Source organism: Apteryx rowi, unplaced genomic scaffold (genome assembly GCF_003343035.1).
Source record: "Apteryx rowi isolate R43461 unplaced genomic scaffold, aptRow1 scaffold_289, whole genome shotgun sequence".
Taxonomy (NCBI): Eukaryota; Metazoa; Chordata; class Aves; order Apterygiformes; family Apterygidae; genus Apteryx; species Apteryx rowi.
In genome coordinates, this window is record NW_020449296.1 from 810,205 (window position 1) to 837,593 (window position 27,389).

Sequence of the window (27,389 nt, forward strand, 5' to 3'; positions counted from 1 at the left end):
GCTATTCCCAGAAACAGGAACGGCATCGTGTTGACTCCAAAGACAATGACAAAGACAATGAATCCCAGTCAGCCTGCGACACCCACAACGTATTTCACAGCTCGCTAGTTCCAGCTTGCCAGTGTCTCCAGACCAGACCGAGACGGGTTTTGCTGCTTCTTCCCATTGCATCTATCCTGTCCATGCAGCAGAGCAGCACCCTGCAAGCACCCAAAAGCCACGAGGCACTCTGGCCTCCACTCCCTTCCCTGCCATAAGGCACTATCTACATGCACAAGCTTAAAAATGCAAATAAGAAATAAGAAGGAAAACTAAATCCCTGCGGTGGCTTACAGACAGACCTGCTGCAAAGGCTCCAAGGGGACGGAGAACAGCGGGGAGAGCGCCGGGGTTTTATCCTTGGCTGTTCGCCTTCTCAGAGATCAAAAGAGAGGCGAGGAGGAAACGTCCTAGCCATGGTGGGTGAATTTAGCGGCCGGGTCACTAAATTCAGCTTCACGGAGCCCAGCTTGGCGGCCCGAAGCGCTGAGCAGAGGCACTTGACCTTAGCTGTCACTCCCGCTGCACCGAGCAAAGACAAACTGCCAAGGTTTCTGCTGAGGCTCCTCGCTTCCCAGCGCTTTCCTGACACGGACCTGTTTTGGTGGCACAGCTGAGCCATCGCCTGGTCTCTGGAGACCAACAGCAGCGTTCACCTCCTCTTCCCACACGTCTGCGCTCAGCTGCTCAGGAAACCCCGGGGCCTGGCCCGAAGCCGCAGGCCCCCCCCCCCGCACCCCTCGCCGGGTGCAAACTGCAACGCCGGGAGCGACACCGGCTCCGTGTGGGTGCCCCTCCGGGCAGACCCGGGCCGAAACCCTGCGGCGGGAGCGCGGGCAGGCTCCAGCAAGTGGGACTTACTTCCCCCAAGGCGCTTGGCACGGCAGGTTCGCGCGGCTCGCTCATTTTTGCCCAAAACGCTCCCCCTCCTCCCTCCCCCTGCATCCCTAGCTGCTGTGTCCGGTACTGGCGAGCCCGCGGGAAGGGACAAACGGGACCTTGTTAGCGACATCCTGCGCTCGGCAAGCCGCGCCGAGCTCCCTTCGGTGGAGAGAAGACCTTTCTGGAGAGAGAGCTAGCAGCCGTCACCCTCAGGACAGTATCATAAACCATTTTAGTAAGGCATTTTGCTCCCCCCCCCATCCCAACTCAAGCAAACACGGTCTTGTTTCGTTGGCAGCAAACGATAAAGACCCCCAGGGAGCAGAGGAGGGGGAGAAAAGGGACATCTGTTTAGAGCATTTCTACTGCGTGGTTCTCCCAGGCTATTTCTATCTCTTCTTGTCAAAATTTATCAACTGCGTAATTGTTTAAACAGCATTAAAGTGCTTGGAGCAAGAGCAACTGGAAATTGTCCTGCAGTTGCCTCTGGTACCGATGCTGACAGCTCGGGAGGGGACTGGGGAGAGAAGGGATCCAGCGGGCATGGGAACCCTCTGACTCCTTTTCCGGAGGGGGAGACGCTACCCCATCTTGCTAGCAGGAGAAAAATACTCTCGCTGTGCTCCCAGTGCCCTTCCCTGCTTTCCAGAGCCGTGATCCTCCTCCCTCTCCTCTCCTCCCCTCCCCGCCCTGCCCGCACAGACCTGCTGTTAGCACACATTTAGTCTCCTAAATTATTTACAGCAGGCGCAGCAGCCCGGGAAACCATAGCTAATGACAATGTCTTTCATGCTGAAATACAGCGAATTGCGCTCGGATCCGACCCTCGCTCCAGCGAGAGCGGCTCGCGGCCGGGACCCTCGCGGCTCCCCGCTGGCTAGGGCCGTTACGGAGGGCGACGGAGAAGCACCGGGAAAAGACGAGGATTCGTGAGCGCCTCCCCTCTGGAGGCTTTTGGGGGGGTTAGCCGAGACGACTAGCTCCGCTCCTTGCCCGCGGGAGGGATGGGGAAGGCCACGCGCCGTGCCTTCGTGCCAGTTCCCCGGGAGCAGCCCGGCGTGCAGCGGCGGGCGACGGGCTGACGGGTGCCCTCACCGCCGGGCTCTCCGCAGGCACCGGCACACGTGGCCGGTAACATCAGCAAGTTGTCTCCCCCTAGCATCGCGTGTGAACCAGGTTGGGCTTGGCCAAACATAGAGAACGGCTWGATTTTTTTTTTCTTTTCTTTTTTTCACTTTTCTTTTTTCACACAAAAGGCTGTGCTAGACCCACGCCACAGCCATCCCACYCGTGCCCATGGGTGGAAAGGGAAAATCAGCATCTGCAAGCGGAACACCCGCCACCGGCAAGGCAGGAGGCGGCCTCGCTCCCGGCCGTCCTTCCCTTCCCAGCGCCGCCGGAAAGCAGGGACCCGCCGCCAGCGGGCGGCAGGAAGCTCACGCCAAATATTTTGACAAGGGGCACTTAGGAAAGGCCGAGACAAAATCCTCGGTGGCGCGGAGGCCAGCGTAAACAGAGCCCCGCGCCGCCCAGCGTCCCCGAGCCGCGGCGGTGGGTGGCTGTCTCCCCCGATCGCCCCGTGCGCCGCTAGTTCCCGACGGCGGGGAGTGGAGCTGGCGGCGGGGGGGGGGGAACAGGGGCTGGGGAAGCTGTTTAGACTGCGCTTGGGCTTCTTTAATTGCCCGGCTGTTTTTGTCATGCTAACAAGGATAAACAAGCCTAACGAGAGCGGGGGGGGGGGAGGCCGGGCTGACATCCTCCCGTGACACCACGCAGCCCGCAGTATTTCGTGTGTGTGCAAGGATGGGGCGGCTGCCGTGCCCCCAAGCCCCTTTTTCCTCTTCGCCAYCAGCCCCATAGCTGCTGACACGGGGCAGCCTGATGCCGCCTTTGAGCCTGGTCTCACGAGCCGGAGCCTGGCTGCAGGGATGGGAAGCTTGGGCATGGGGCAGAGCTAGCTGAGAACCTTCAAACTCATTTCACATGTAGCTCCAAAGCCCAGGGTTTCCAGGCAAGAAGGGGCACCCCGGAGCCCCAGCGCAACAGGGGTGCAGCATCCTGACGCYGTGCGCAGAGGAAAGCCGGGTGCTAGGAGGGAGAAGCGGGTTAGGACCCGGCAGCTGGCATCAGAGGCCAGGCAGCGAAGCATCCGTCAGGCCCCGGTTTCCGGCAACGAGGGCAACGAACCACGTGAAACGAGCTCCCAGGAGAAGCGGTGGCTTCTCCGTCCCTCGCCCTCCCCTCGGGCACGGGCTAGAGCGGGCAGCAGCGCCGGCRCGGCGAGGACCTAATAGATGCCACGTGCCGCCGCGCTCCCCGCCACCCCCAGCTCCCGGGGGGTAGCGGGGAAGGGGAGCTGCCAGGATGGGCGAGGGGATATTTTTATTGTTCCTGACGCTGGCTGCCCCAGATTATCATATTTTACGCAGCGAGCCAAAGAAGCATCACTCTGCTATGCTGCAGCTGGGCAGCCTGCCGAGCCCTGCGAGGGGAAGGGAGGGAGGAAGGAAGGCAGCGGGGCGCGGGTGCGTGCGCGGGTGCCGCGGTGTGCGGGTGCGTGCGTGGGTGCACGCGGGGGCACCGCTCTGTGCAGCCTCCCCCGCCGGGAGCCGGCAGCGYGCGTCCCGCAGGGACAGGGCAGAAAGGTCGCCCGCTGCCTTCAAACATGTTTGTTTTTCTACTTCGGCTCCTAATTCGATTAGAACTAATTGCATTTGGGAGCGTGGTGGGTTGGCTTTTTGTTTTTTTTTTTTTGGTGGGGTTTTTCTTTCTCTTTCTCTTTTTTTCCTTTTGCCTTCTCCTTAAAAAGCTGGGATGTGCAATTTGCATAACGCTACCCAGCATGCCTTTCCAGCTCCCAGTGGGGCCAAGACCCGAAATCTGGGCACAGGCAGCAAAGTTCGCTTGTCGAGTTTTCCTAGCCCTGAACAAACAGCTCGGGATGAGCAGGCTGAGCGCGGCGAGCCTGTGCGCGCCACGAAATACAGCTGAATTCAGATTAATAAGGCACTGTCCTAATCTAACCAACCCGATTTGCGATAGTCCCTTCCCCGTGGCTTTCTGGGGAGCCGTGGGGTCACGCTCGCCCCTTTCCGCCACCTCCCGGGGAGCCGCCGCTGCAGCCGCGCTGTGCTGGGAAGTGCTGTGGAGCTGCAGCGAGGCTCCCGGGCCAGGATCGCCCAGGGCCATCCCACCTGCGCCGTGCCAGGGACACACCAGGAGCATCGGCCATGTCCGTAGCGATAGGTGCCAGATCCCCCAGGGCTGGAACGTCAGGCCACATGCTTAAATTTATTTGCACCGTCCCTTTATTTGCACCATCCTTTTATTGCACTGTCCCTTTATTTGCACCGTCCCTGGCATGGCTTTGGTTCAGGCTACCTTGGTCCTGCCCCAAACATTGCTTGGGCATGCTCCTGGGGTCGGCGCTGGCCAGGGCCATCCCTGGGCCGCAGGAGGGATGTGGCCGCCCGGCGCGGAGGGCGCGGGAGTTTAACCGTACGGGCACGCGCTGCTCCGTGCCAATTGGCCCCAGTGCCAGGGAACGGTCCCCGTCGTGTTTAACTTGCTGGTCTAGAAATAGCCTGTTTGCAGGGCTTTGGAAAGGGATTGGATAAATTYCTGGAGGAAAAATCGGTCAGAGGGCTCCTGAAAACAATCCCCGCACCGCGAATCGCTGGACGAGAGCGTCGCGGGCAGGAAAACATCCGCACGCGCTTCTCCCGCGCTCCTCCCTCYGCATCTGCCCGGGCTCTCGGGAGCGCCGCTCCGAGCCGCCGCAGGCGCCTCGCCACCCCGGATGCGTCCCCATCCTGCCYGCACGCCCGACCCAGGGCGCCCGTGCCCGCCCGGGTGCTCGGTCCCGCCGCGGGGCGGCCGCCCGGGGATGCGCGTCGGAAGCGGAGGGGTCGCGCCCTTCCTCCCTGTTCCTGCGCTTTCGGATGGGCGAAAAAGGAAAAAACAAACAAACACACGCACAGAAAAGGATGCGAGCTGCGGCCCAAGCCTCCCGTCGCAGCTGGAGGCCAGCTGGGAGGAAAGGGACGTCTAAGGCAGAGCAGAGGGAGGCTCCGAGTATTTATTAGTGGCCGCTGTTTGATCGCTCGCTCGCTAATCAGGCCGGGGAGCGAGCGCGCACTCGGGCTCTGCCGGCCTCCCCGCTCACATGTGGTTCCTGTTGCTTTGCCCCTTCTCCCCCCCCCCCCCTCTGGCTTTGCTTTGTTTGTTTTTCTGCTAATTTGGTTGTTTTTCCATGTCGTTTTCCGTCAAACCGCATGTATTTTCCCTTCCTCTCGCCAGCCGCTGCAGCGACGGGCGCGGGAGGCAGGAGGGCCGGGCCGGAGCCCCCGCGGCCGGCCGGCCGGCTCCCGCCGGGGACGCACGCGCGCGGTGTGCACCGCCGGCCGCCCCTGCGCCCCTCGCAGCCCGCCCCGGGCGGCCGGGGAGGTACGGGYGCAAGGGAACGGCGGGGCGGCAGGCTGGGGAGAGACGGACGGAGCGGAGCGGAAGGACGGACGCCCGCCCCGGCTGGCCGCCTCTCTCCCTCCTTTGCACACGAGGCCTCCCCGCTCCCATGTGCGCTCTCCGGCTCCTGGCAGCCTTTCCGCCGCGCGTTTCCACTCCTCTCTGGCCCATTAGCAGTATTTTTATAACATTCTGTAATGCACGCAGCCGTGTGCCAAACCTCAAGAGCACATTATTTCCCAACTTTGCCTTTGTTATAGGCAGCCCCCGGCCCTCGGGCCGCGCGTTTCCAAAAGCGGGAGCGCAGCTCGCGGGGTCGGCCGCGAGCCCGGCGCCGCTCTCCCGGCACCCAGCGCCGTGCCGGCCCGTCCCAGCCCAGGGACGCAAGGTGTGCCACCCCCCCCGAGCCCGTCTCCCGGCGCTTCCGGCCCTGCTCAGGCACGCGCTGCCCTCCGGACTGCTACGCAGCGGCGACAGGCCCGGCGTGCCACGGCTGCTCTCTTACGGTTTGCCACGTGCACCTGGAAGGAGCGGGGAAGAGCGCTTCGCCGCTACTCCGTGCTCAGGGTATTCGCTGCCAGGAGACGGCGACACGGGACCTCCCGGGTCCGGCGGCATCCCCGAGCGAGCCTCTAGCCTAAACGAACCTGCTCCTCCGGGAGGCTATTCCAAACTCTCCGAAGGTYGGGAACGCTCTCGTTTGCACCCTCCGTTCATCCCTGGCCGGATTACCCCAATTCCCTCCCATGGCAGCGCTCCTCCCTCCCGGGTGCTCAGCCCCCCTCCATCCCCCGAATTATCGCAGCGCCATCCTAGCCTCGCAGCCTCCCTTTTGCCAAGGCTAGGCAAGCCAGCGGGCCCTGGGAGCCTGCAGCACTCCAGGCAGAGCGGGGCCGAAGCCTCAGGCAGCGCTGAGCTCCATTTCGAGCGAGCCGAAGGGCGCCCCGGGCTGCCCCACGGACCTTGCACTGGGAGCCGGGACACGCGGCGCGCACGGAGGAGCGTCGCTCCGGGTGCTAAGTCCCACCCGGAGGTCTGGCTGAGCCGCCGATCTCCTCCCCGTCCCTTTAACCGCGCTGACGAGACACCCCAGCGTGCTTCTCGCCTTTTGCCCCGCTGCGTTTCACCCCGGCCCTTCCAGGATGAAATTCCCGTCACCTCCCAGCCWTCGGCACGTCTCCTCCTTCTGGGCCAGAGCCATCGCAGAAAGCGCGGCTGAGCCTGGTCCGAAGTCGATGTCAAAGCTCTCCCCCTCCCTCCCACCAGCCAGACAGCTCCCCTTTCAGCACAATTTGATCCCCCTTTAGCCATTTCCTAAGCCATGTTCCAATTCTCATACTAATCCACATTTTCTCTGGTTTAACTCATAATTTCCCATGTGGCATCATAACAAATACTTCACTGAAGTCAAGACAGATTACATCTACCGCATTTCTGGGCCTAGGAAATCAGTTCCCTTATCAAAGAAAGCTATCAGGTTAATCTGGCGTGATATATCCCTGGCAAGCCCCAGTTATGTTTTCTCCCATTTTCCATTTGTCTCCACGTCTTTAATCGTTCTTTCTTCCAAGTGCGCTCCGCGGCCCTGCTGTGCTGCTGGGTCAGACCGTCTGACGGGGTTTTTTACTCTTTTTAAGCACAGGAGATACGCTGGCTATCCCCGTTTCCCTGGGCGCTGCCAATGACTTGTCAGTCACCAATGAACCTTGCTAATGAACAGGAGTTTTCCACTCGCAGATCCAGCAGTACTCCGGGGGCGACGCGGCCCCCAGGACTTGAACACACCATATTCTTCGCATTTGCGTCCGCCGCAGAGGACCAGTCTTCAGGTCTTATCCTCCTTCCATATCGTGATTCAGAACGGACAGTGTCCATTTAGTCCTGGGGCTCTGCCTAGATTACCTTTAATCTCCCCTTACACCTCGCTGCAGAGCCAGCTCAGCTCTTCTCTCCTTGTTTTCTCTTTATTTGTACAGCTAAAACCCCTTTTAATTTCCTCTGTAAGGTCTCGCTCAGCTTGACTTCTGGCAGTGCTCCCTTTATCCCCGCACTCTCTGACCCCCAAGATGTAGCTTTCTTTGCTAATTGACACCTTTTCCCGTTCCTCGTCGGCTCTCGGCTCGCTCCTAATATCCTTCCTGCGGCAGCGGCTCGGCCAGGCGCTGGCCTCCTTCCCTACCATTCCTCCTCATCTCGCTTGGGGTGAACGCTCCAGGTACTGCCTGCATCTTTTATTTAACAAGATCCCCAGCACTCCTCCTCCGCACTCAGCCCCCAGTGCTTCGGCCCAGCTGACTTCATCAGCTTGGTCTGACGATTTCTCAGTTTGCCCCTGCAAGACTGGGAAATGCAGCTACAGGCCTGTTTTCGTTTAACTTCCCGTTCAATTTAAATGCAACAAGTCCAAGGTCCCTCCAGCCCCCGGTACTCCTCTGCAAGCTCTCGCTGCTCCCCAGTGCCCCGTCTGACGCCGCACCTCCATCTGGCTTGGTGGGGAAATGCCGTGATAGACAGAGCTCAACGGTGCCTCCGAATACCGAGGCCTGAGGCTATTTCTCTCCCTGGTATTGGCAAGTTGATAGCATCCCCTTTCCGGATCCCTTTTTCTGCTCTGGTGCCCAGGAGAAAATTCACAGCGCTCTCCCCACTAAAACCAGCCACCGTGGGCCCGTGAGCAGGTTGCCACCGTCCCCTCCGGGAAAAAGGGCCCATCCGAGCCCGCTGCCAGCCCCGCTCCCCCGCGGTGGCACCGCACACCTCCAGGGCAATCAGTCATGCACTGGAGAGACGGGGTGGGGGAGGCGAGCAGGGGCTGCGGAGCTGGGAAAAGAAACCTCATGGAGAACATTAAATTAAAATCCAGGCAATTAAATTAATTACCACTAAAAGCATCTCACCTGATTAGTTCCTTGCATACTTAATTGCATTAACAACACCGGGCATTCACTTATTTATTTATCACCCACTCTTCCTGGGCTGCTGGCTCCCGTGGTGTCTAACCATGTCCTGAGCTTGGGGCGGAGGGGGGCTGCGAGCGGCCGGCAAAGAGGAACACGCGGTAATAGGAAACAGCAGGATTTCAGCTCTAACGCTGAGCAATTCCCATGGGTCCCCGAGAGGATTGACAGGGATTACTATTAGCGAGGTGCTTAGCAGATGTAAGAGCCATTGCAAAGTCATGGCGATGCCACAGCTGCACGGGAGATGGTTGGAGGCTGCAGCCCCCCCCCCCTTCCCCTGGTTTCCTCCCAGTCGGGGTTGCAGCCTCCCTCTCCCTCTCGGTGTGCTTCCCGGCTTCTTCCAGCGGGAGCCGTCGGCACCCTTTCCCGCCCGCACCGAGGGTTCGACACCGGGCAGCATCCCTGAGCCTGGGATTTCTTTCTTTCGACCTACGGGTGCACAGAGCCCTTCTTGTCCCACCTGCAGTGGGACCCGAGCACCGGGGCAACTTCTAGTCCTCCCCCTGCACCCTGGGTCCGTGGTAGAAATGCCGCGCTGGCCCCGGCGTACCGCGAGCTGCTGGAGGTGAGACGAAGTGCAGAGAGAGGATCTACCGTGTACCCCAAATCTGGGCCGGCACAGCCTACGTGACACACGCCTGGGGGGCTCCTGGCTGCTACCTCGCAGCATCCTCCAAAACAGTCRCTGTCTCATACACAGAAACGTTGTCTGGTGTTTCCAGACGCCCACAGCTATCGGCTACATACACTGTAGTGCGGAATACATGGTTGCTATCAGTTACACAAACACAGCATCCAACAAAATACACAGCTGCTATCAGCTATCGGCATCGTGTGAAATGTAGCGCCGCTCTTATCTTCCACGCTGAAATCTGTGAATCAGCACATCTCTCGCTTAAAGCACGCAGAACCCGGTGAAATAGGCAGCTCTCCTCCAAGACCCGTACACAGAGAGTCCCGCAAGACACAGCAACTTCATCCATGTTTTGGCGGTTCCCCTGACACAACTGTGCTGCAGCAAGCAAACGCAGCCAGAACTCGTCCTCCTTGGCTGCAATCCTCCTTTTACGACATTCCTTCCCAAAATGTTCCTGGGGCACCATTTAATCTACCGGCTTAGATGCAAAGTTTGGGGCAGGAGGGGCTGATTCCAGCATCGTGCTGTTGGGATGAATATGGCACGGGGAGCTTGTATTGGGGGGTGGAGCAGGCAACCATACAGCTAGCAGGGACAGTATAGGGGCTGCAATGGGTCAGTATGGGAGCAGAGAGCGAGGGTCTGTCCCACGGTCCCCCCCGTGTCACGCGCCTGGGTACTCACTTCCCACCCTCAGGTAGGTCTGGTATTTGAGGTGCCAGGAGGAGCCTTCGTAGCAGGAGTACTGGCCACTCTGTGTGAGGTCAACGTTCCTCAGGACCAGGTACGACCCGTTCAGGTGGGAATCATCGATGTCGGTGCCGTTGGCCGTCCAGGTCACAGCTGCGTCCCAGTCCATGGACCCACACTTCATGGTCACATCTGCGCCTACCCGCTCGTACTGGATGTGGCTGTCTGTGGAGGCAGAAGAGGAGGAAAACAGGTGAGCTCAGCCCTGTAGGCAGGTCACAGACCCCACGGCTACCTTGGAGGAAGGCTCTTAATATGGCTTGTACGGCAAGTGAGGGAAGGCCTGGGGCATGGACTGATGCCATGCTGGTGGCTAGGAAAGCCCACGTTCCCCTCCTGGTTCTGATAATTCTTTGCTCTGACATTAGATCAGAGTGGACCAGCCCTCACGGATCAGTGGACCAGGACTCATAGACCACATCCGTCTTGTAGGATGCTTTCCTCTGACCTTTGCCTTGGAGGAGACACGTCAGGAGACAGCATGGACAGATGCTCACACCAGCAAGTCATTGCTGCTCCTGCAGCCTCATGGCTTGCTGGAGGATGCAAACCAAAAGCCATATGCACACTCAGAAACTGCCTCCCAACCCATTTTTCCCACATTCCTTCACATCATTGCCAGCGAGGAAGCAATGAAGAAAGGACCTTTCCCACCAGGAATGCCTCTCTACCCTTCAGCCCTGGGGCACACACAACCTCAGGGCAGCGGGAAAGCTAACAGGAAAAAGGACTGCAAAAAGGCGATGCCACAAGACCAAGCCTGGGCTCCGTGCTGCCTGTGCCGCAGCCCAGCACGGGGACCGTGCTTCCCCCGCCAGCACATCCCGCAGGGACTGCCCCTTCGCAGAGCGCGGGCGGTATCGGACAACCCCCTACCCCTTTGCCACACCAGTGACTCTGTGTGTGTCAGGCGTGTTAGTGCTCAGCCTTCCCAGCGCCRTATCCGTGGAGAAAGGGGAGCGGTCGCAATAACGTGGGACAGTCTGGACAAACCCACTATGCTAAAACGAGGCGAGGGGAGTGATCCCCCAGATCCGCAGCAAATGCGGGATGCCAGACTCCTGTGTCAAAGCAGGCAAAGAGGATGTCCTCTCTCAGCCCACGTGTGCTGGGGTCCTGCACACYGCTTTACTACCCCGCGTTGCTAGCTGGAGTGGTGGAGGCAGCTCACGTGCCCAAGACAGTTATAGCTCAGCCGTGGCCAGGCAGAGCTGACAAGCAAAGAGGTGACAGAGCCCCAGGACTTGTCACCAGCAAACCTGAGTTATTTACTAGAGGAGGCGGGAAGCAGGCAGCTGCCCTTGCAATTCCCTCCCTGGGAAATCAGGTGGGAGGACAGCAACSTAGCCGTGTTGTGCTTCGGAAAGGGGCAGCTGTTTGTTGCATGCTATGCTGTTCATCTCCCTGCCCGACTTTTCTTCTCGCTCTGCAATAACATGATGCCTTGCTGAGCCATTTGATTTAGCATCATGCAAGTGGGGCAATACAGCTCATTGGGCACCAGCTGCCTAATTGAATTTTCTCAGGTTTCTGGACGGGAGCTTGCGCTGACATTCATTAATGATCCCTAGCAATTGAATCTTTCCCACGTCGCCACACTGGCTGTGCTGGGCTGTGTGCAGCAAGGGTAGGAACACGCACGTGTGTGCGTGACACGGGGTGAAGCAGGACACGGGGACCGGCAGGGGATGAGCCACAGCAGCGTGTTGCTTGGCGCAGGGAGGCAGGMACGTGCGTGTGTTTACAGAGGTTTGTGTTTTTACGTGTGTGCAGTTGGGCTGCTGATTGAACAGGGGCAGCATGTGTTGGTCACATATGAGGTTGCTGGAGGAGCGAATAGGGCTGGGATGGATAYGCATGTGCATGCGAGTTGGCACAGCAGGGTGCTGCTGCAGTGGGCGCAGGACAGGGTGTGCAGCAGTGACAGCCTGCTCAAGCCTTCAAGGGAGGCAGCATGCCCAGACAAGGGTCGTTCAGTTCTTAAAATACACAGGGGGTGCCAAAACGCTTTCGACAAGGTCCCTCACTAAAAGCTCCCAAAGGAAATCAAGCAGCCATGAAATACAAGGAACGTCCTTGCAAGGATCTACAGCAGCGAAAGATCAGGAAACCAAAGGTAAGAATAAAGCACCAGTCTGCGTGGTGGAAGACGTCACCAGTGAAGTTCAACAGAGATCAAAGCTGGAGCTTGTGCTGCCCAGCACGTTCATGACCGATGGGGAAAATGAGGTCAGCTAGTCAGAGGCAACAGCGTGCTGCTGATACCATTAGGGCAGCAAAATTAAAGCTGGGTGCAAAAGCATTGCAGAGGGATATCACGGTACAGACCGACTCTGTGTTGAGAAAGTGATGCACACGGGGAAAAACAAGCCTTGCTTTCCCTACACACGGCATGGGCTCCAAATTAGCTGCAGCCTCCATGGAAACATATCTTGGAGTTATTGCACACACATCCCTGAAAACATCAGCTTGGTGGCAAACAGAAACACAAACCTAATGTTAGGAATTATGAAGAAAGGAATAGAGAACAGAATGGAAAACACTGTACCCTAAAAGCTGCACACAAATCTGTCACTGTGCCAGTAAGAATACAGTTCAGCTGAAAACGGAGCTGAGAAAGAAAACGTGGTGGATCAAAGGTTGAAAACAGCCCCCGTGTAAGGAATGACTTAACAGATTCAATCTCTTCATCCTGAAAAAGAGACAACTGAGTGGAGATGTGATAGAGATCTGAGCAACAACGAATGACACGGGGAGGATGAATAGGGAATGACTGCTCGCTCTTTCTCCTAATACAATAATTAAGGGGCAGCAAATGAAATTATCAAGCAGCAGGTTTAAAACAAGCAAAAGGAAGTATTTTTTTCACACAATGTGTAATTAAATTACAGGAACCCATGTCCATCAGTYGCTGCAGATGTCAAAAATTTGGGGGAAAAGAGTGATTAAATGAATACAGAGCAGAAGACTCCAACAAGGGCTGTAAAACACAGAGCTGCCCCAGCAAGCCYGGGAAGGCTGCAGGCAGCTGACRGCAGGGAGGGAGGGGAGMGGCACCACCCTGTGCTCGTTCTGCTCTTTTCTCTTTCTCTAGATGTCAGCGCCTSGGTCCTGTTGGGAGATGGGACCAAGGGCTAAATGGGCCTGTGGGCTGATGCGATACAGCCACTCTTACATCTCATGTGAAACCCCACAGCCCAAGCTGATCTGTGAAGGAGAGAGCCCCAAGGTCACGGCTATGTTGGGATGGGCAGGCTGGGAGCCTGGATGGGGCTGACCCTGGAGAAGGCCTTGGAAGGCCTGATTCCTCCTCCAGACCCCTTCAACACAGCCATAACCAGTCTGGGCTAGGAGCCCAAGGGGCTACGCTCTGCGCCACATCAGGACCCCTATTCCTGTCTTGGAAACAGCATTTTGGGGGATGCTATCCCTGCTGGGAATAGGGTGCTGAGAACAGAAAGTGCACTATGGCTGTAGCTCAGGCCACATAGCTGGTGAGATGTCTCCAGAGYGTCTCAGATACTGGCCAAGGATGGCAACCTCTGAGAAACTGCGCTGATCAGAAAACTGTGTTTCAGCTACTCTTAGAAAAGCTTACAGCCTATACTGACAGGCTGTAGAAGGAAGGCTGTAAAGAAGGAAGTACATTCAAACTGAGGAGTCCATATGCGGATGGACAGCTGGAGTGGGCCTAGATACACAGACAGATAGGCAGAAGTGTGGAAGAAGATGGATGGATGGATGAAGGATAAACAAGTGTGCATGTCTGTAGACAGACGGATAGCTGGCCGGCACAGATGGGATGGAGAAAAGTGTATGAAGATGCAAGGATGGATGTCTATGCAAGTGGACAGATGGGTGGATGGATGGGTGCATATGAGGATGGAGGGACATGTGTGAGGATGGAGGGATAAGTGTATAAGCAGATGGCTGGCCGGCTGTGTATGTGGAAGGATGGATGGATGGATAGATGGATGGATGGATGGATGGATGKATGGATGGCTGTGTGGGTGGGTGGCTGGTTGTGCATGTCAGTGGATGCCTGGATGGTTTGCTGTTCAAATGTCTGTGGAGACGGATGGATGGACAGATGGATAGGCAGATGGGTGGATAGATAGAGACAGCAGATCCAAAGTATGAGTCCCAGCATCTTATTCAAGTTCTCCYCTAATCTCTTCTATAGTATCAAGTATGGACATTTTCTCTTCTCCTTTCTTTCTGGTCCACAAAAAGCAGCTGCCTCCCCTTTCCCTATACCCAGGGACTTGCTGGGCAGAGTAGGTGGAGACACTGCGTCACCCACCAGCCTTGCAGGGAGAGGGGCTCTCTGCAGTGATGCACCAGAGACCTGCCTGCTCTGCCTGGCCCCTGCCTGGGCAGTGTYTGGTCCCCGGGGAATATTTGGGGCAGGGGAAAGGCTCAGAAGTGCCCAGCTCTGCTTCCCATGGCTGAGGCTGAGAGCTTGTCTGCAGCTAGTAACTGCAGGGATGAGCTGGGCAGGGGGGAAAAGGCACCTTGAATTACTTCCTACTTGTCCTTAAACACAGTGCAAACACTCTGGCATTCATCCAGACGGGCTGGGGGAGCCATTCCTGGAAGACAGGTCCTTGAAAGCAATGCTCTTTTCCAAGGCAGTGATTTAAAGCCCCTGACAGAGGAGAAACCCAACGCACAGCTTTGGAGCAGCCATTTCTCTCTGCCAGGTCTGCTGAGGCTCATAGAGAGGCCAAGGCAGGTCTCCACATCCTTGCAGTCCCTTGCCAGGTGCTAGAGTTGCATCTAGACGCACTTCTGTGCGACTGCAYGGCAGCCTCCACGGGCCGGCAAAGGGGCATGCCGCACTGCTCCAGCAGTCACTCCCTTTGCCAAGGGAAGGGGTATCACCAGGCCAGCTCCCCCCAGCACACTGGAGCAGCCTGCACGCACTGAGTCCAGGTCTGCCGATGCTCCAGCTCCGCTTTGGGCTGGGGACGACCAAGGGACACCAGAGCCTTTACCAGAACCCTCCATTTCCCTGCAGGCTGGGTACTATGCGGCTAGGACCTGCACCCTGGCCCACCCTGAGCCACGCAGTTCCCTCGAGCAGGGAGGGCAGGGCAGTTTGTCCCCCCTCCCTGGTGCTGCTTGTCACTGCTGCCATGTGGGACTGATGGCAGAGACGGTGCCTGTGCTGCAGAGCCCACCACGCTGGATGGGCATCGAGCYGGGGCACGTGGCAGGACGAGGGCCAACAGTCATAAGCTGCAGCTCRGGAGGTTCAAGCTGGACATTAAGGAAAAATTCTCCAGGAAGTTGGTGCAGCCCTGGGACTGGTATTCAGAGAGTTGGGGGATCTTCATCCCTGCAGATTGTCAAGGATCTGTTAGACAAAGTCACAGCCGATCTGATCTACTTTTCTCTAGTGGGAGGTTGGAATAGAGACATCCAAAGATCCCTTCCCACTCCTGTGATCATCTCCTTGAGGAGATCCTTAGACACGGTGCCCAACCTTTACATTACCCCTGCTTTTCCAGTGCATGACGTTCTTTGGGTCGGGTCACAGCGTGAAGGTAGAGCACACATGTTGGAGAGGTTGCAATGCTGCGCCTCAACCAGTAACATGCCTCTGAGCATCCAGCCCCACCACKGACCACATCCTCTGCGGCAATGCAGCACCCCTGCCAGGCACAGCACAGATTATAACATAAAATCCTAAAGCTGGAGAGGAGCCACAGTGATGCATAGTGAGGGCAGAAATCACAGCTTTRCCCACAGCCCTGCAAACCCACAGCTGAGGAAAGAGGGGGAGGTGACAGTGGAACAGCCACATGCAGCTCCCAACTTGGGAGCTTGGTGAAAGGGGTAGAAGGAGCCACAATGGGACACTGACACTGCAACCACAAGTCATGAGCTGCTTTGCTCCAGTCCTAGCAAAGTCGRGTGACAACCTGACAGCATGATCTATATAACAGCAAAGCAATGGGGACCAAAGGGAAAGCAAAGCCAACACTGGGGCAGTCAGCAGCACTGCTGTTCAGAGACACTGAGAAGATGAGACAAGACGGTTGYGATGCAGGGCCTGTGGGAATGCATTCGACACTTCCCAAATTCACTCTGCKCAGCTGGAGCTCCTCAACCAAATCATCCTCATTTTCCCTTCTTAATGATACTTGACCTACTTGGAGACTGCAAAGGCACCACAGGGAAAGCCTACAAATCCATGGGATGCCCTAGCACATAAAGCCATGGGAAGGAGTCTCTTCAGACCAGCAAAATTGTCTCCCTGTCTGTCAGGACACAGTGCAGACATTGTGGAGGCATGGCACGCCTGGGGTGCTCAGCAGTGAATGCCAGGAAGAGATGGGTGTTGCAAAGCCCCTTCAAGGTATTCATTTMCCAGGCATAAAACAGTACGCCACGTTCTGCAAAGCAGTTCTTGGTTTTACATTGCAGTGGGATGAGGGTGTTGAACAGGGCACCTCCAAGCAGGATCTGTCGGGGTTACCCCCACTGGCTGCACCGAACGCAGCTGCCTCTCTCCCATCACTGCTGTTGGATATCAGATGCTACAGAGCAGCCAGTGCAGCACTGCTCAGCCAAATGCCCAGGCTCTAGGCCCAGCTGCAGGGTATCAGGACCCAGGTGTGGGCTTTTTGAGGCTGGCCTATTGCATGTGAGGTGCAAATGCGCACGTGGCCACAACAATGTGCAGGAGCTTCACTTCATCAGTGGGTAAAGGTAACAACTCAGCAGCCAGAAGGATGGGGAGTTCAGCACAAATACATAAAACTGAGTGTGTTCCTTCTCCCCTGGCCTGGAGTGGACCTTGCTCTCCACCAGGCAGGTACCACTGCTGCAGACGAGYATGGACGATGCAAACCATGTCCCCAGCATCTCCACTCACCGCTCTGCCTCCATGGCAGCCGATGCGCCCAGCCCTCTGTGCTCGGCTGTGTCCCGCGGCACAGCCCTCCTCAGAGCCTGCACAGCCACGCATGCAGCCCCAGGGTCTGCCCAAGGGGCTCCTCTGAGCAGCGAGTGGAGGAAGCTGGAGAGGATGGTCGGCGTTCCTTGTGTGGGCACCTGCCAAGGCCCCTCAGTGGGGCTCTTTGCCCAACAGCCCTTTGCAAGGCAGCTTCCAGCAGGCACTCACGGGGCCAAAACCGCTCCAGGCATCACCGCGGTTTACAAGTGTTTTCTGCAGAGCCTGCACACCTCTGCCCAAATACGCTGTGGGTTTATGGCTAGGGGAGAGCGTGGGCAAGGGGAAGGCACCGAAGCAAGTTCTGGGGAGGGAGACAAGCACTTGGCAGCAGTGCCAGCAGCACCAACTGCACTCTTCTCCTCCACAGGGTGCGCAGCCCCGTGGCTCTGCCTCTCTTTTACAGATGGGGAAACTGAGGCACTGATAAAGGACATATTGCCCCTTTTCTCTCCTGCCTCATCCGACAGGATGTGGAGCAGTTCTGTAGCAGGATGGAGAAGTGCACACATACCGTCTGACACAGGCCTGTATATCACCCCCATTACCCTGCGCACCTCCCTCCTGGAGCTAAACGACTAGCCACAAGGAATAATCTCAGTGGCTAATTAGATCTCCGTGTATGCATTCATAAATAAAACATTTAATATTTACACTGTGCCAGGGGTATGCCGTGAGCTTTCCAAGCAGATAAACCGGCAAGGTCTCAAACTCTGCAACTTTGCGTTCTAAATGAGATCAATAACAAAAAAAGAGCCCTGGAGGATAGGCAGAGGGGAAAAGAGGGAGGAGAAGAGAGCCCAGCCAGTGCTGGGAGGGAAAGACAGCCCTTGGGAGAGAGGAGGGGATCCCCACCTCAGCCAGCTGGCGTTGCAAGAGCTGCAAGCTACTCTGCTTGGGTCTGTCACYGGGCTGCCGCATCCTTGCAGTGATTCCTTGCTCGGTGTGTCGGTGCACACAGAGATGCCCTGGCTGTCTCTCCTTGCTCCTCCTGCTTGCCATCTGCATGTTCACGTCTCTGGGGTCTTCCCTTCTTGAGATGAACCAGCCTCCAGCGTTGGAGGGGGTTTCCCGACACTGGCTTCCCAAAGCACACGTTGTTCTTGATTTCATTGCATCTATTCCCTCCTGCATTGTTTGGTCTCTGCACAGCGTCCATTGCTGGCAGAAACCTTCTCTTCAAGGAGAAGGAATTTCATGCTAAAAGAGGCAGTTCTTCCACAAGTGATTTAAAACTAAATATATCTTTGTAAGGAAACAGGCGTAATTAAGTGTCATTGATGTAGCCAAAGATATGGACCGTTCCAAGTTAATTTTGTCCATTAATGAAGAATTGCAGCAAGTGAAGCCTGCATTTGTTTGCTCTACTTTGGTAAATCCCTGGAGTCAGCAGCTTTGCTCTCTTGACAAGAAAAAATAATTAGCAAGAAACTTTAATTAAGAGATAACAGATGGGTGCTACAGGACTTGTACTTAATCACTCCACGATAGCCTGGAACCAGATCTCAGTTTACTTCAGCGGAGCTGCGGAGGATGCACTTTCCCTCTCTGACGTGGCAGGGCATGCACTCAGAGGCTCACGGCAGACTCAGGGCAGGTGACCCTCTTCTCTCGACCTGCACATGGCTACGAAGCGCTCTCTGAAGAGGCGTGGCCAAGCCACGCTGACCACTGAGGAAGCTCTCTTCAGGCTTTCAGCTAGCACGAACTCACAGCACCTCTCAGCAGCCCAAGGGCAATGCTGAACACAACTCCGTCTGCAGCTGCAGGAGACTGTGTGCCTGTGAAACCCAGCCAGGGATGTCCCTGGTACACCTGGAATGAAAGCAAGGAGAGCCCCTGGTGGCAGACAGCAACGGGGTGAACTTATGTCCCCTCTGGTCTGGTGGGACAGAGCCAGGGGCTGAGCTGGGAAACCATTGCCTGCTTCTGCTTGTGAAGCACCTTTCTAGCATGAACCGTTCATGCTTTTCTGGCACATCAGGGTTTAGATGACACTGCTGCATCTCCAGGGGGTGCAGGCAGGTATCGTGTAGCAGAGCTTGGCAGGAGTCTTGCGTCTTGGTGGCACCTTGGCACGCTGCCCCAGACTGTGTCAACTCTGCCTCAGTGTGGCTGCCTGCGTTTATCCCACTGTCCGTGCTCGGAGGCCGAGTGACTGAGGCTGGGCAGCCAGTGCTCCCAACATGGAGCGCCCTGTATATTTCTCATGCAAGTGCAGATGGACGTTCAGGTCAGCCTGTCCGCAGGGGCCATGGAGCTGGGTTGCAGAGGGAGGGTCTGCACGTCCCGGGGGTGTCTTTGCAGAGCATCCTTCAGCCGCTCTTCCTGCAGGGCTCGTCTCTCGGCTCCCTGCCTCCTGTGCAGAGGCAGACCCTTCCCTGATCTGATTTAACAGACACTGGGGTGCATCTGTGCCTTACACTGTATTTTCGCAGTGGAGGAAGCAAAGCCACGTCGGAGACCCAGCTGTGACAGGCACCTCGGTGGCTCTTTTAGCTGCTTGTCTGGAAGAGGTTGATGCTTCTTCCATGAAACTTAACGCAGTATCTATTGGGGTTTTCTGGAGATGAAGGGACACTTTCGCAATCAAATACACCATTGTCACAAATGACAGCCCACTCCACACACTCCCTCCTCTTCCCGATGGCTCCTATATAACTCTTAGGCTTAATAGCTGCTCTCAGCACTTCAGTCTGGCAGAGGGAAAAAGAGAGACTGAGAGGAAGGCTGAGCGTGGAGCCTTCCTTGTGAATACGAACGAAGGCTCCCTGGCGTGTCCCAGCAGCGGTTCTGCTCTGCAAAGGGAATGAGCAACGAATCCTTGGGCACTGCCAGCTGCAAGCCTCCCTGCRCTGACCTCTCTCCTGCCAGCAGGAGCTGAGCAAGGTGCAGAGGAGAGCTTAGCCCCCGACCGCTCCTGCACGTGCTCTCCACTGCCACACAGCTTCCCTCCTAGAGTTTCTGTCTTCATCCTGAAAAGCAGCTGCGGTGAGGTGTGATGGTGGCTCACAAGTGTGCTCTTCCAGGGACCTAGCTTCCCAGTGGCACAGCTGGGATGGTGGCACTGGYGCACCTTGTGCATGGGTGCTTATGAGGCTGCACAGTGACAGGCATTAAGCACCTCCTGGAGAGAAAATCCAGTGTTAAACCCAGTGGCAAACAGCAAAATAGAGACCCACTGCTGGAAACAAAAGCAAAACAAACTCACTGCAAAATCAAAGGACAACTTCTTATCACAACACTGGCTCAACCCCAAGCAATGCAGGAGGCTCCCTACGCCTTGTGGTCTCCAAACCGACTCTGCGCCCTGGCTAGGAGACATGTTAGCAGGATGTGGGATGCTGGCTTAGCAGACAAGTAATTTAAGTAACATTTTCTGCTTCATCAGACACRAGACTGGCCTGCACTGTTGTAAAGCCCTGTGCAGCCCCCAACACCAGATCGTCCCTGGCCTCAGGGAGTGGGTGACAAACCTGGGACCTGCAAGAAAGTCCATCCTGCTTCAGTAACAGCACAGTTCTCCTTGTGAAAAGCAGCTTGCTGGAAGCCCTCTGGTCTCTCCAGCCATGCACACACAGGAGGCCCCAGAGAAGCTGCCCCATTAGGACTGAGCTCGGCCCAAGGCCGGAAGGGAGTGTGGGATGGGACGAGCAGGGGGATCTGTGGAGCAGGACCGAGACTAGGAGCGGAGCTGCTAACACCAGTATACCCATCTGCAGTGGTTGCAGTCCTCTAGCGCCRATCATCTTTATTCGGGACTAGGAAGAAACGCACCTCTGCTGCTATTCCCTCCTCTCCAGCACACCAAAGCTTGGCTGCTCTGGAGCAGGGACTGGGAAGCCTGAATGCTGCTGGGCTGGTGACCTTGGCTTGCCCTCCCTGAAGACTTTGCTCTTCCATCTCAGGATGTGACCTGAGCTCGTGTTGATCATTGAGCTCCTAAGACCTCAGAAAGACCTTCCCTGAGATTTTCTAGATGTTTGGTCCTAAAAAGCCCATGCCCTGGAGCTCCACGGGCTCTCCTAGCTGAGCTGTAACACCATTTTCATCCTCAGGCAAAGGGAAGGGTGGATTGGGCTTTGCAGGCTCAGCTTCTTTGCAAAGCCATGTCTCTTGAGTTGACTCATCCTGTGGAAGAGCAGCTGCCCAGTGAAACAGCAACCCCTCTAATCCTGTCTATCCTGCGATGGCCCTGGCACACGGGGGCGACGCAGGGAGGGGAAGGTACTGGAGGATCAGAGGCAGCTGAAGGAAGCTAAGGCGAACCAGCGCACGGCGGAAAAATCCCACCAATATCCGCCACGCCGGGCTCACTCGAGCCTTCGCCCTTCCCTGCCAGGTGACTGGAGTTAGCACCTCGGGTGAATTAAAGGTTTGTTTTCTGGTTCTGCTTTTTCATGCAGGCAGGACAAATAACTTTGGCCGCAAAAGAGTGCTTAGATCAGGATTTTCGATGTAGTTTAAGGGGAAATCAATAAGATTTGGAATTAGGTGCCCAAATCACAGCCATAAACAAGCAAAGCCCGCTGTGGTTCAGCAGCTGCACGAAGAGGCGCCTGTATTTCCAGAGCTTCAGGGAAGGGGGGCAGAGCTCCCACCGCTCGGCCGGATAGAGACGTCGGGGCGCCCTGCGTCCCCGTGACCGCAGCCTGCCATTTAAGCCTTGCACGCAACGTGCGTTTCCCCATCGCTGCTCGCAGATGCCCACGCACACGCCCTGAAATAACAACCTTCCTTCCAGCACATGCACCGGGGGCGACTGCAATTTGTTCACATAACAACGTGGCTCCCAATTCGCCCCCCTCCGGGCTGCAGATTACCATCAGGCATTGTGCAATGTTTTTTATTAGCACAGAATTATGGAAGTCAGAGGCGTAAAAGACCTGTTGGGTCCTACTCAGTCCATCCTCCTTCTGCCAAGACAGTATTGGTCCCTGCAGCATATTTACTATTTCTCCGGTCTAATTTTACATACTGTACAATCTGTGCCGTGCCAAGTTACGATCCCTGTGTGAGAAGCAGAGCTCTCAATTTCCAGACTCTTGGGTGTGTAAAATCACAACCGTGATGTTAAATTAACTTATTTTTTTTGCATTTAATCATTTAATAGCTCTAAAATTCAGCCCCTCAGGCTCTCTCTGTCTGTCTGCTGGCTTGGGTTTTGCCTGCTGTAGGCCAGTGGCTTGTCACTTACTGATGTAACGCTCACACCCCTGGGTGGATCGTCAGCAGCTGGGCTTGAACCCGGCACCGCTGGAACTTAACACATGAACTTCTGCAGCCGGAGCTGGAAAAAACTCCTCCACTTTCTTAACCACAGGTGTAGGAGGCTCATGTGCCTCCTTACAACCTGGCCCCAGCAAGGAGGAGACACTGGGCACATCCTGCACATGGGGCCAGGACTTGCAAAGGCATCTCCCAGGTTAGATTTAGAAATTAAAGGGGGTATGATTTCCAGCACTGAAATGTGGCTGTCTAGCTGGGGGAAAGAGGCAGCTCTGAAGGGCACCACGGTACCTCGATGCATCTTGCACCCCAGGAAGGCCTTGGCTGTCCCTCCTGCTTGTCATCTTGCCGTCAGTACAACCCTGCCAGCACATCCGAGCTCAGCGGCCCATGTCAGCAATCAGTGATGCAGGCAGAGAAATGGGAACCATCATTAAAAGGAAATATTTCCACTGACATCCCATAGCTGGGGACTCCCAAGAGAAGCACCAATACTCTTTCCTCCATCCATATACAGGGGAAATACAGGTTAGACACTAGGACTTAATTCTTCCCAATAGAGCAATTTCTTCCCCTGCCCCAAAATCACGACTTTTCTTTGTGCACTTGACCATRGGATAACACAGGATTTGAGATGTTGCCAGTGTATCATCAGGCATGCRTGGTGTACAGATAGGTGGGAAGAACAGATGTTGATAAAAGGGGAAGCATTTTCCCAAGTCATTTTTTTGACTCAGTCACCATCGCTCGCTTCTCTGAGCAACGCTTGCACTCAGTCGCCTAGTGACGATTTCAAAGCAATATTAATAAGTGAGGCAACAATCTACTCTGCCCAACAGGGGATGCATTAACAATTAAGCCAAGGCCTCAGGATCTGCCTCGGTAGTAACAATATATTGCATTTGCATTTCATGCCTTTCACTCCAAAGAATCCTCAAGCAAAGCCAAGCCTGGAAGTGATCGCCAGCAAGCACTGAACCATGACACAGCTGTGGAGTCACAGCCTGACAACTGCACCAAGCATCTGCTGGGGGCAACCGCCCCCAAGATGAAAGTCAGCGATGTGTTGGACCCATGGCACACAGGAAGGGTGCTACTCCCGACAGAGACATCAAGTCCTTGATTATAATTAAAGAACCTTGTAGATCAGGACAGGACCCCAGATTTTAAATCCTCCTCTGAGATGTATATGTAGAACTGTGCAGGCTTCTGATGGTCTAGTCAYGTTGCAGAAATTCAGGCTGCTTACACTTTCAAGAGACCACTAGATAGCCTAATCTGACATGCTTTGTATCACCAAACATTGTGGCTGCACGAAGTTCTCCAACCTGTGTTTGGTTAAAACCAAAACCATGACCCCAGTCTGGATTGGAGGATGTCTAAGCATGGAGATGTCATTGCAATGGCTTGTTCTCCTCCACCGGTTCATGTCTCATTCAGGTTCAGCTTCCAGGGCCCAACAACCCTTTCCATGCTCATCTAAGACCACTTGCTAAGGGCCAGTCTCAGGAAAACAGCTGGAGCTGCAGTTTTCCACGGTGCTCCAGTTGCCCACATTGCTTTGAGGTGTCTTTCCTAACATAYCACCTGGCCCACCCCAGCTCAGTGTGTTCAAACCCCAGCAGCATCACATCACAGGAACTGGACGTCCTCAGACCCTCTTGCCTTGGCAAGTCCTTTCCCAACCCCACCCAATGTGGACATTTCGCACAGGTAAAGTCTTTTGATTTTTCTGTGCACAAATGGTCTGTCTCTTTTATTTCATATTACTGAAACCCTTGCTTCCAGGAAAGGGGAGTTTCTTCCTCTGTCCAGGACAGAGCTGAGCTCTTGCATCTGGAGAAGAGCTTGGAAGCAGGCTGCAGCCAGGGCTGAACCAAGCTGAATCTCTGGTTTGGGTTGGCAGGTGCATCTGGGCCATARATAACAACTGCAGGATCATGTTCTCTAAATGGTTTCTGAGTTCCTGGGTGGAGCTCAGTGCTATTCAAGACACCTGCAGATCCACAGGATGGCTGAGTAGTTGCAACTTGCTTTGCAGGCAGTGAGCTATTGAGGATGGCACAACCTTGGCTAATGGTCCCTGGGGAGGGAGGAGATAGGCTCTCTTGTGCACTACATGGATGAAGACTCTGCAGAGCCTGGCAGCAAGATGCAAGCCTTCAAACATTGTCATGTTAGACAGGAGACTAYGAGCTAAAGCACGTGCTGCTTTTGGGCACAGAGACAGAGGCTTTGCATGCTGCCCCGTGCAGGTAGGTATATTATGTAYTGTAGTATAATTGTCAAGCACARTGGAGAAGTTCATGCAGTGACCATATTATATATCAAAAGAAATTCTTAAGATTCAGCTGGTAAGTAGGGGWCCTTCAGCTTCGTTTCCTAGTCCCRGCAGCAGCGTCTGCTGCTTTCAGAGGAGGATGCATGGGACCCATCGAGAGTTACGCAATAAGCTCAACAGCTCCTGCCTGGCCCTGCTCACTTGTTTGGACCCCGAAGCACCAGTGCTTAACRCCCTTTCCAAAACCTCAGAAAAAGGTGTTTTTGCTCTCCGTTAAGTGGCTGATCATTTCCAAGTGCTCCCACTGGCTGGGCCACACTGCGGGTTGGYGGCAGAGGCCCCCAGGTTAATTATGCAGAGCCTGAAACAGCCCATCCACAGTTTGTATTTGATGTTGCTGTGTCTCCGTTTCAGAGAACACCTCCTTCTTGCACGGTTCTCTGCAGAGCAGGAGCCTTTCCTGCTCGTCTCCCCAGTGCTATTCTGCACTGCTTTCATTACGATCCATTTTACTAATCTCTTAAAAGAAAAGAGCACTGCTGCTTTCAGGCACTCTGAAATGAGAGCTCAGCCTTCCTTCATCTGAGAGCTTTTCCTAGCCTCTTAACACTGGTGTTGATTTTTCTGAGAGCCCTCAACTTGTTTTTCCTGTGTTTGGGATGATGAGCGATGTAAGTTCAGCAGCAGACATTCATTCAGTATGATTTGAACTAATTGCCCATTTTTTTCCTTAATTTCAACACTTAGAAGTTTGAAGTGTCTTATTGCAAAACAAATGCTAAAAAGTCAATATGTGCATTGACTGAAATATAAATAAATGTGACCAACTCTCTGGAGAACTCCTTGGATTTGACACACTGAGAGATTTTAGGGCATCATATTTGCTGAAGTTAAGATTATACAGAAACTTGTCACGTCTAGAAGGAAGAGAAATTTAGTTATCTGAAGGCACTACTGAATTACAACTATTATTACCACAAGAGATACTTGAATTCTGGAATTTCTGTAAAACATTTAGAATTCAGGTTCCGAAGCATTTAAAGGACTTGAGAAGATATCTTTGGCTCCAAGTCAGCAAAGCACTTAGGCAAGCCCTTAACTTTCAGCATGTGTTTAAGTACCTTGCTGACTTGGGGCTTTTAACCCTGGCAAAAAGAAAGCAACAAAAGAAGAACAGCCAAAGGAAAAGTTCTGGTGTGCTTGGAAATCTCTAGGCAAGTTGAAAAAATACGGGAATCTCTTCTTGAGAGGAGGAAAACAAAAAAATAATAATGACATGTTTCAAAATTAAACACTAGAGGAAGCTTTCCACGGGAAGAAAGACTCCCAGAACAAATGGAACATTTCATTATAGCCTAACTCAAGCTCTCCAGTTGTGCTCTCCTGCCTCTTTAGCATGCCGAAATTATTTATTTCTGAAAAAAACCCTGCTTCCCCCTCCCACTTCYAAGCTAAGCATGACTGGGGAGAGAAAATTCTTGGCCTCAGCAGTGAAAAAACATCTCTGAAATGAGTCGGCTGTGAGAGGTTGTTCCTACCAGGAGGGAAAAATAAGAGAAAAGATGAGGTAACGAGTAGTAGTAACAAGGAAAAGAGAGCCGAGAGAGAAGGGAAACTGCATGCAGGCAGGAACCTGCACACGTCTGCAAGTGCACACGCATGCACAGCAGCACCTACCCGGGGGGAGAGAAGAGGAAAAAGTCCAAAAGGAGAGAAAGGGCAAAGGAAGGCAGAGACTTTGCCTTAAATCAATGCAAATCTATGCATGCATGCACAGAAAGCAGCTACAAGGGAGAAGATGCTTTTTTTCCTACCTCAGACGTGAGGCCGTGAATAGAAAACAATCTCTCCCACTCTGCTAGCAAAGCCCCCCGCTCTGAACGATCGCAGCGGCAAGCGTGTTTATTTTTGAAAGCAAAGCAAAAATGCGATGCAGCTCCCTGTCCCATGCAGCTCCCAGGGGAGCGCGGGGCCGGCTGCAGCCCACCCACAGGCAGCGAGGCACCCTGCCRCGGCGCTCGCTCGTCGGGGACGCGTGGGAGACAGAGACGGAGTTCGGCTGCACAGGGGCCGAACGCGGCCGTATCCCCGGAGGACAGGGCAGGCTGGATGCTCTCCAGGCTCCTCCGGGATGGGTACATGAGCCTCCCAGGCACGGGCTAGGAGCCCTCGCCTTGCCGCCCCTGGCGTTTTGCATTCACAGCCCTTTCCCCCCACGYGGTGCCTTCACCCAGGGAGGAGCAGAGAGTGACGGCCGTTTTTCGGCAGCCCGCCGCAGTCCGGCACGGGGCAGGCTCGGAGCCGGCGGCAGGGCACCAGGAATTCAGCAATGCCGCTCTGTCCCCCGTCGGAGCAAACGCCCCAACTCCCCCAAAACCTCTCCATCAAAKAAAAAACACTCGGATTCCTTCAGAAGGAAATCAAAGGGTTTTGTCTCTCTTTTAACTTTTTTTCAAAACCATCCCACTGCGTTGCACAAGAGGCTTTACAAATCTTCTTTTGAGGGGGAGGGAGCTGATTCAAACTGAAGACAAACTATTTCTGAAAAATACCGAAAAAGTATACTGGAGCCCTTCCCCCCTTCCACAATTTCCCCCCTTCCCCTGCAAAAGAAATTGGATTTTGTTAAACATTTCAGTGTCGATGGGACTTCATTTTCCAACGGCAAACGGCTCCCCTGAGGTTTTTGCCGGCAGCTCTGTTTGGCTGACTCCGGCTAGGGACAGATTTCGGTTCCCAACAGAGACGCCCCTTGCGGGAGGTCACAGGTCCCGGCGCGGGGCACGGAGGTGGCAATGCTTCTGCCTGCACCCTTGCACGGAGATGGACACCCGGCCATGCGTGGCTCTGCGTTGACACACGACACCCGGGGAGAGGCAGCGCTTGCCTTAATCTGACAATTTAACCAGAGGAGACAAAGAAGCAGAGTTTTGTTCTCCCTCTCTTACAGATGGGAAATGAGATCTGCACGGAGATTAAGTGACTGGCCCAAGGGCGCACAGTGGTTTGCAGCAAAGCCAGGCTCTGAATTTCGGTCTCCCCTGTGGTCCTATGGCACCTGATACATCAAGGCCTGCGTTTCAGTTGGGCTCTCCAGGCCCAATACTGAAATACAAACGGCCAAAGCACAGTATTCATTTGGGCCAGTGTTGTTCTGCCCATCTCAAAGCCCTGTACGGCTCCCTG

At 55.1% G+C, this 27,389-nt stretch overlaps 1 protein-coding gene across 2 annotated transcripts in view; it reads right to left on the reverse strand.

Moving 5' to 3' along the window:
- Positions 1–27,389, reverse strand: part of CNTFR (ciliary neurotrophic factor receptor) — a 235,976-nt gene that overhangs the window by 56,231 nt on the left and 152,356 nt on the right. For both annotated transcript variants that reach the window (XM_026069197.1, XM_026069196.1), the window contains one exon: positions 9,667–9,897. In XM_026069197.1, coding sequence (XP_025924982.1) covers positions 9,667–9,897 — 231 coding nt within the window. The remainder of the gene's footprint in view (positions 1–9,666; positions 9,898–27,389) is intronic.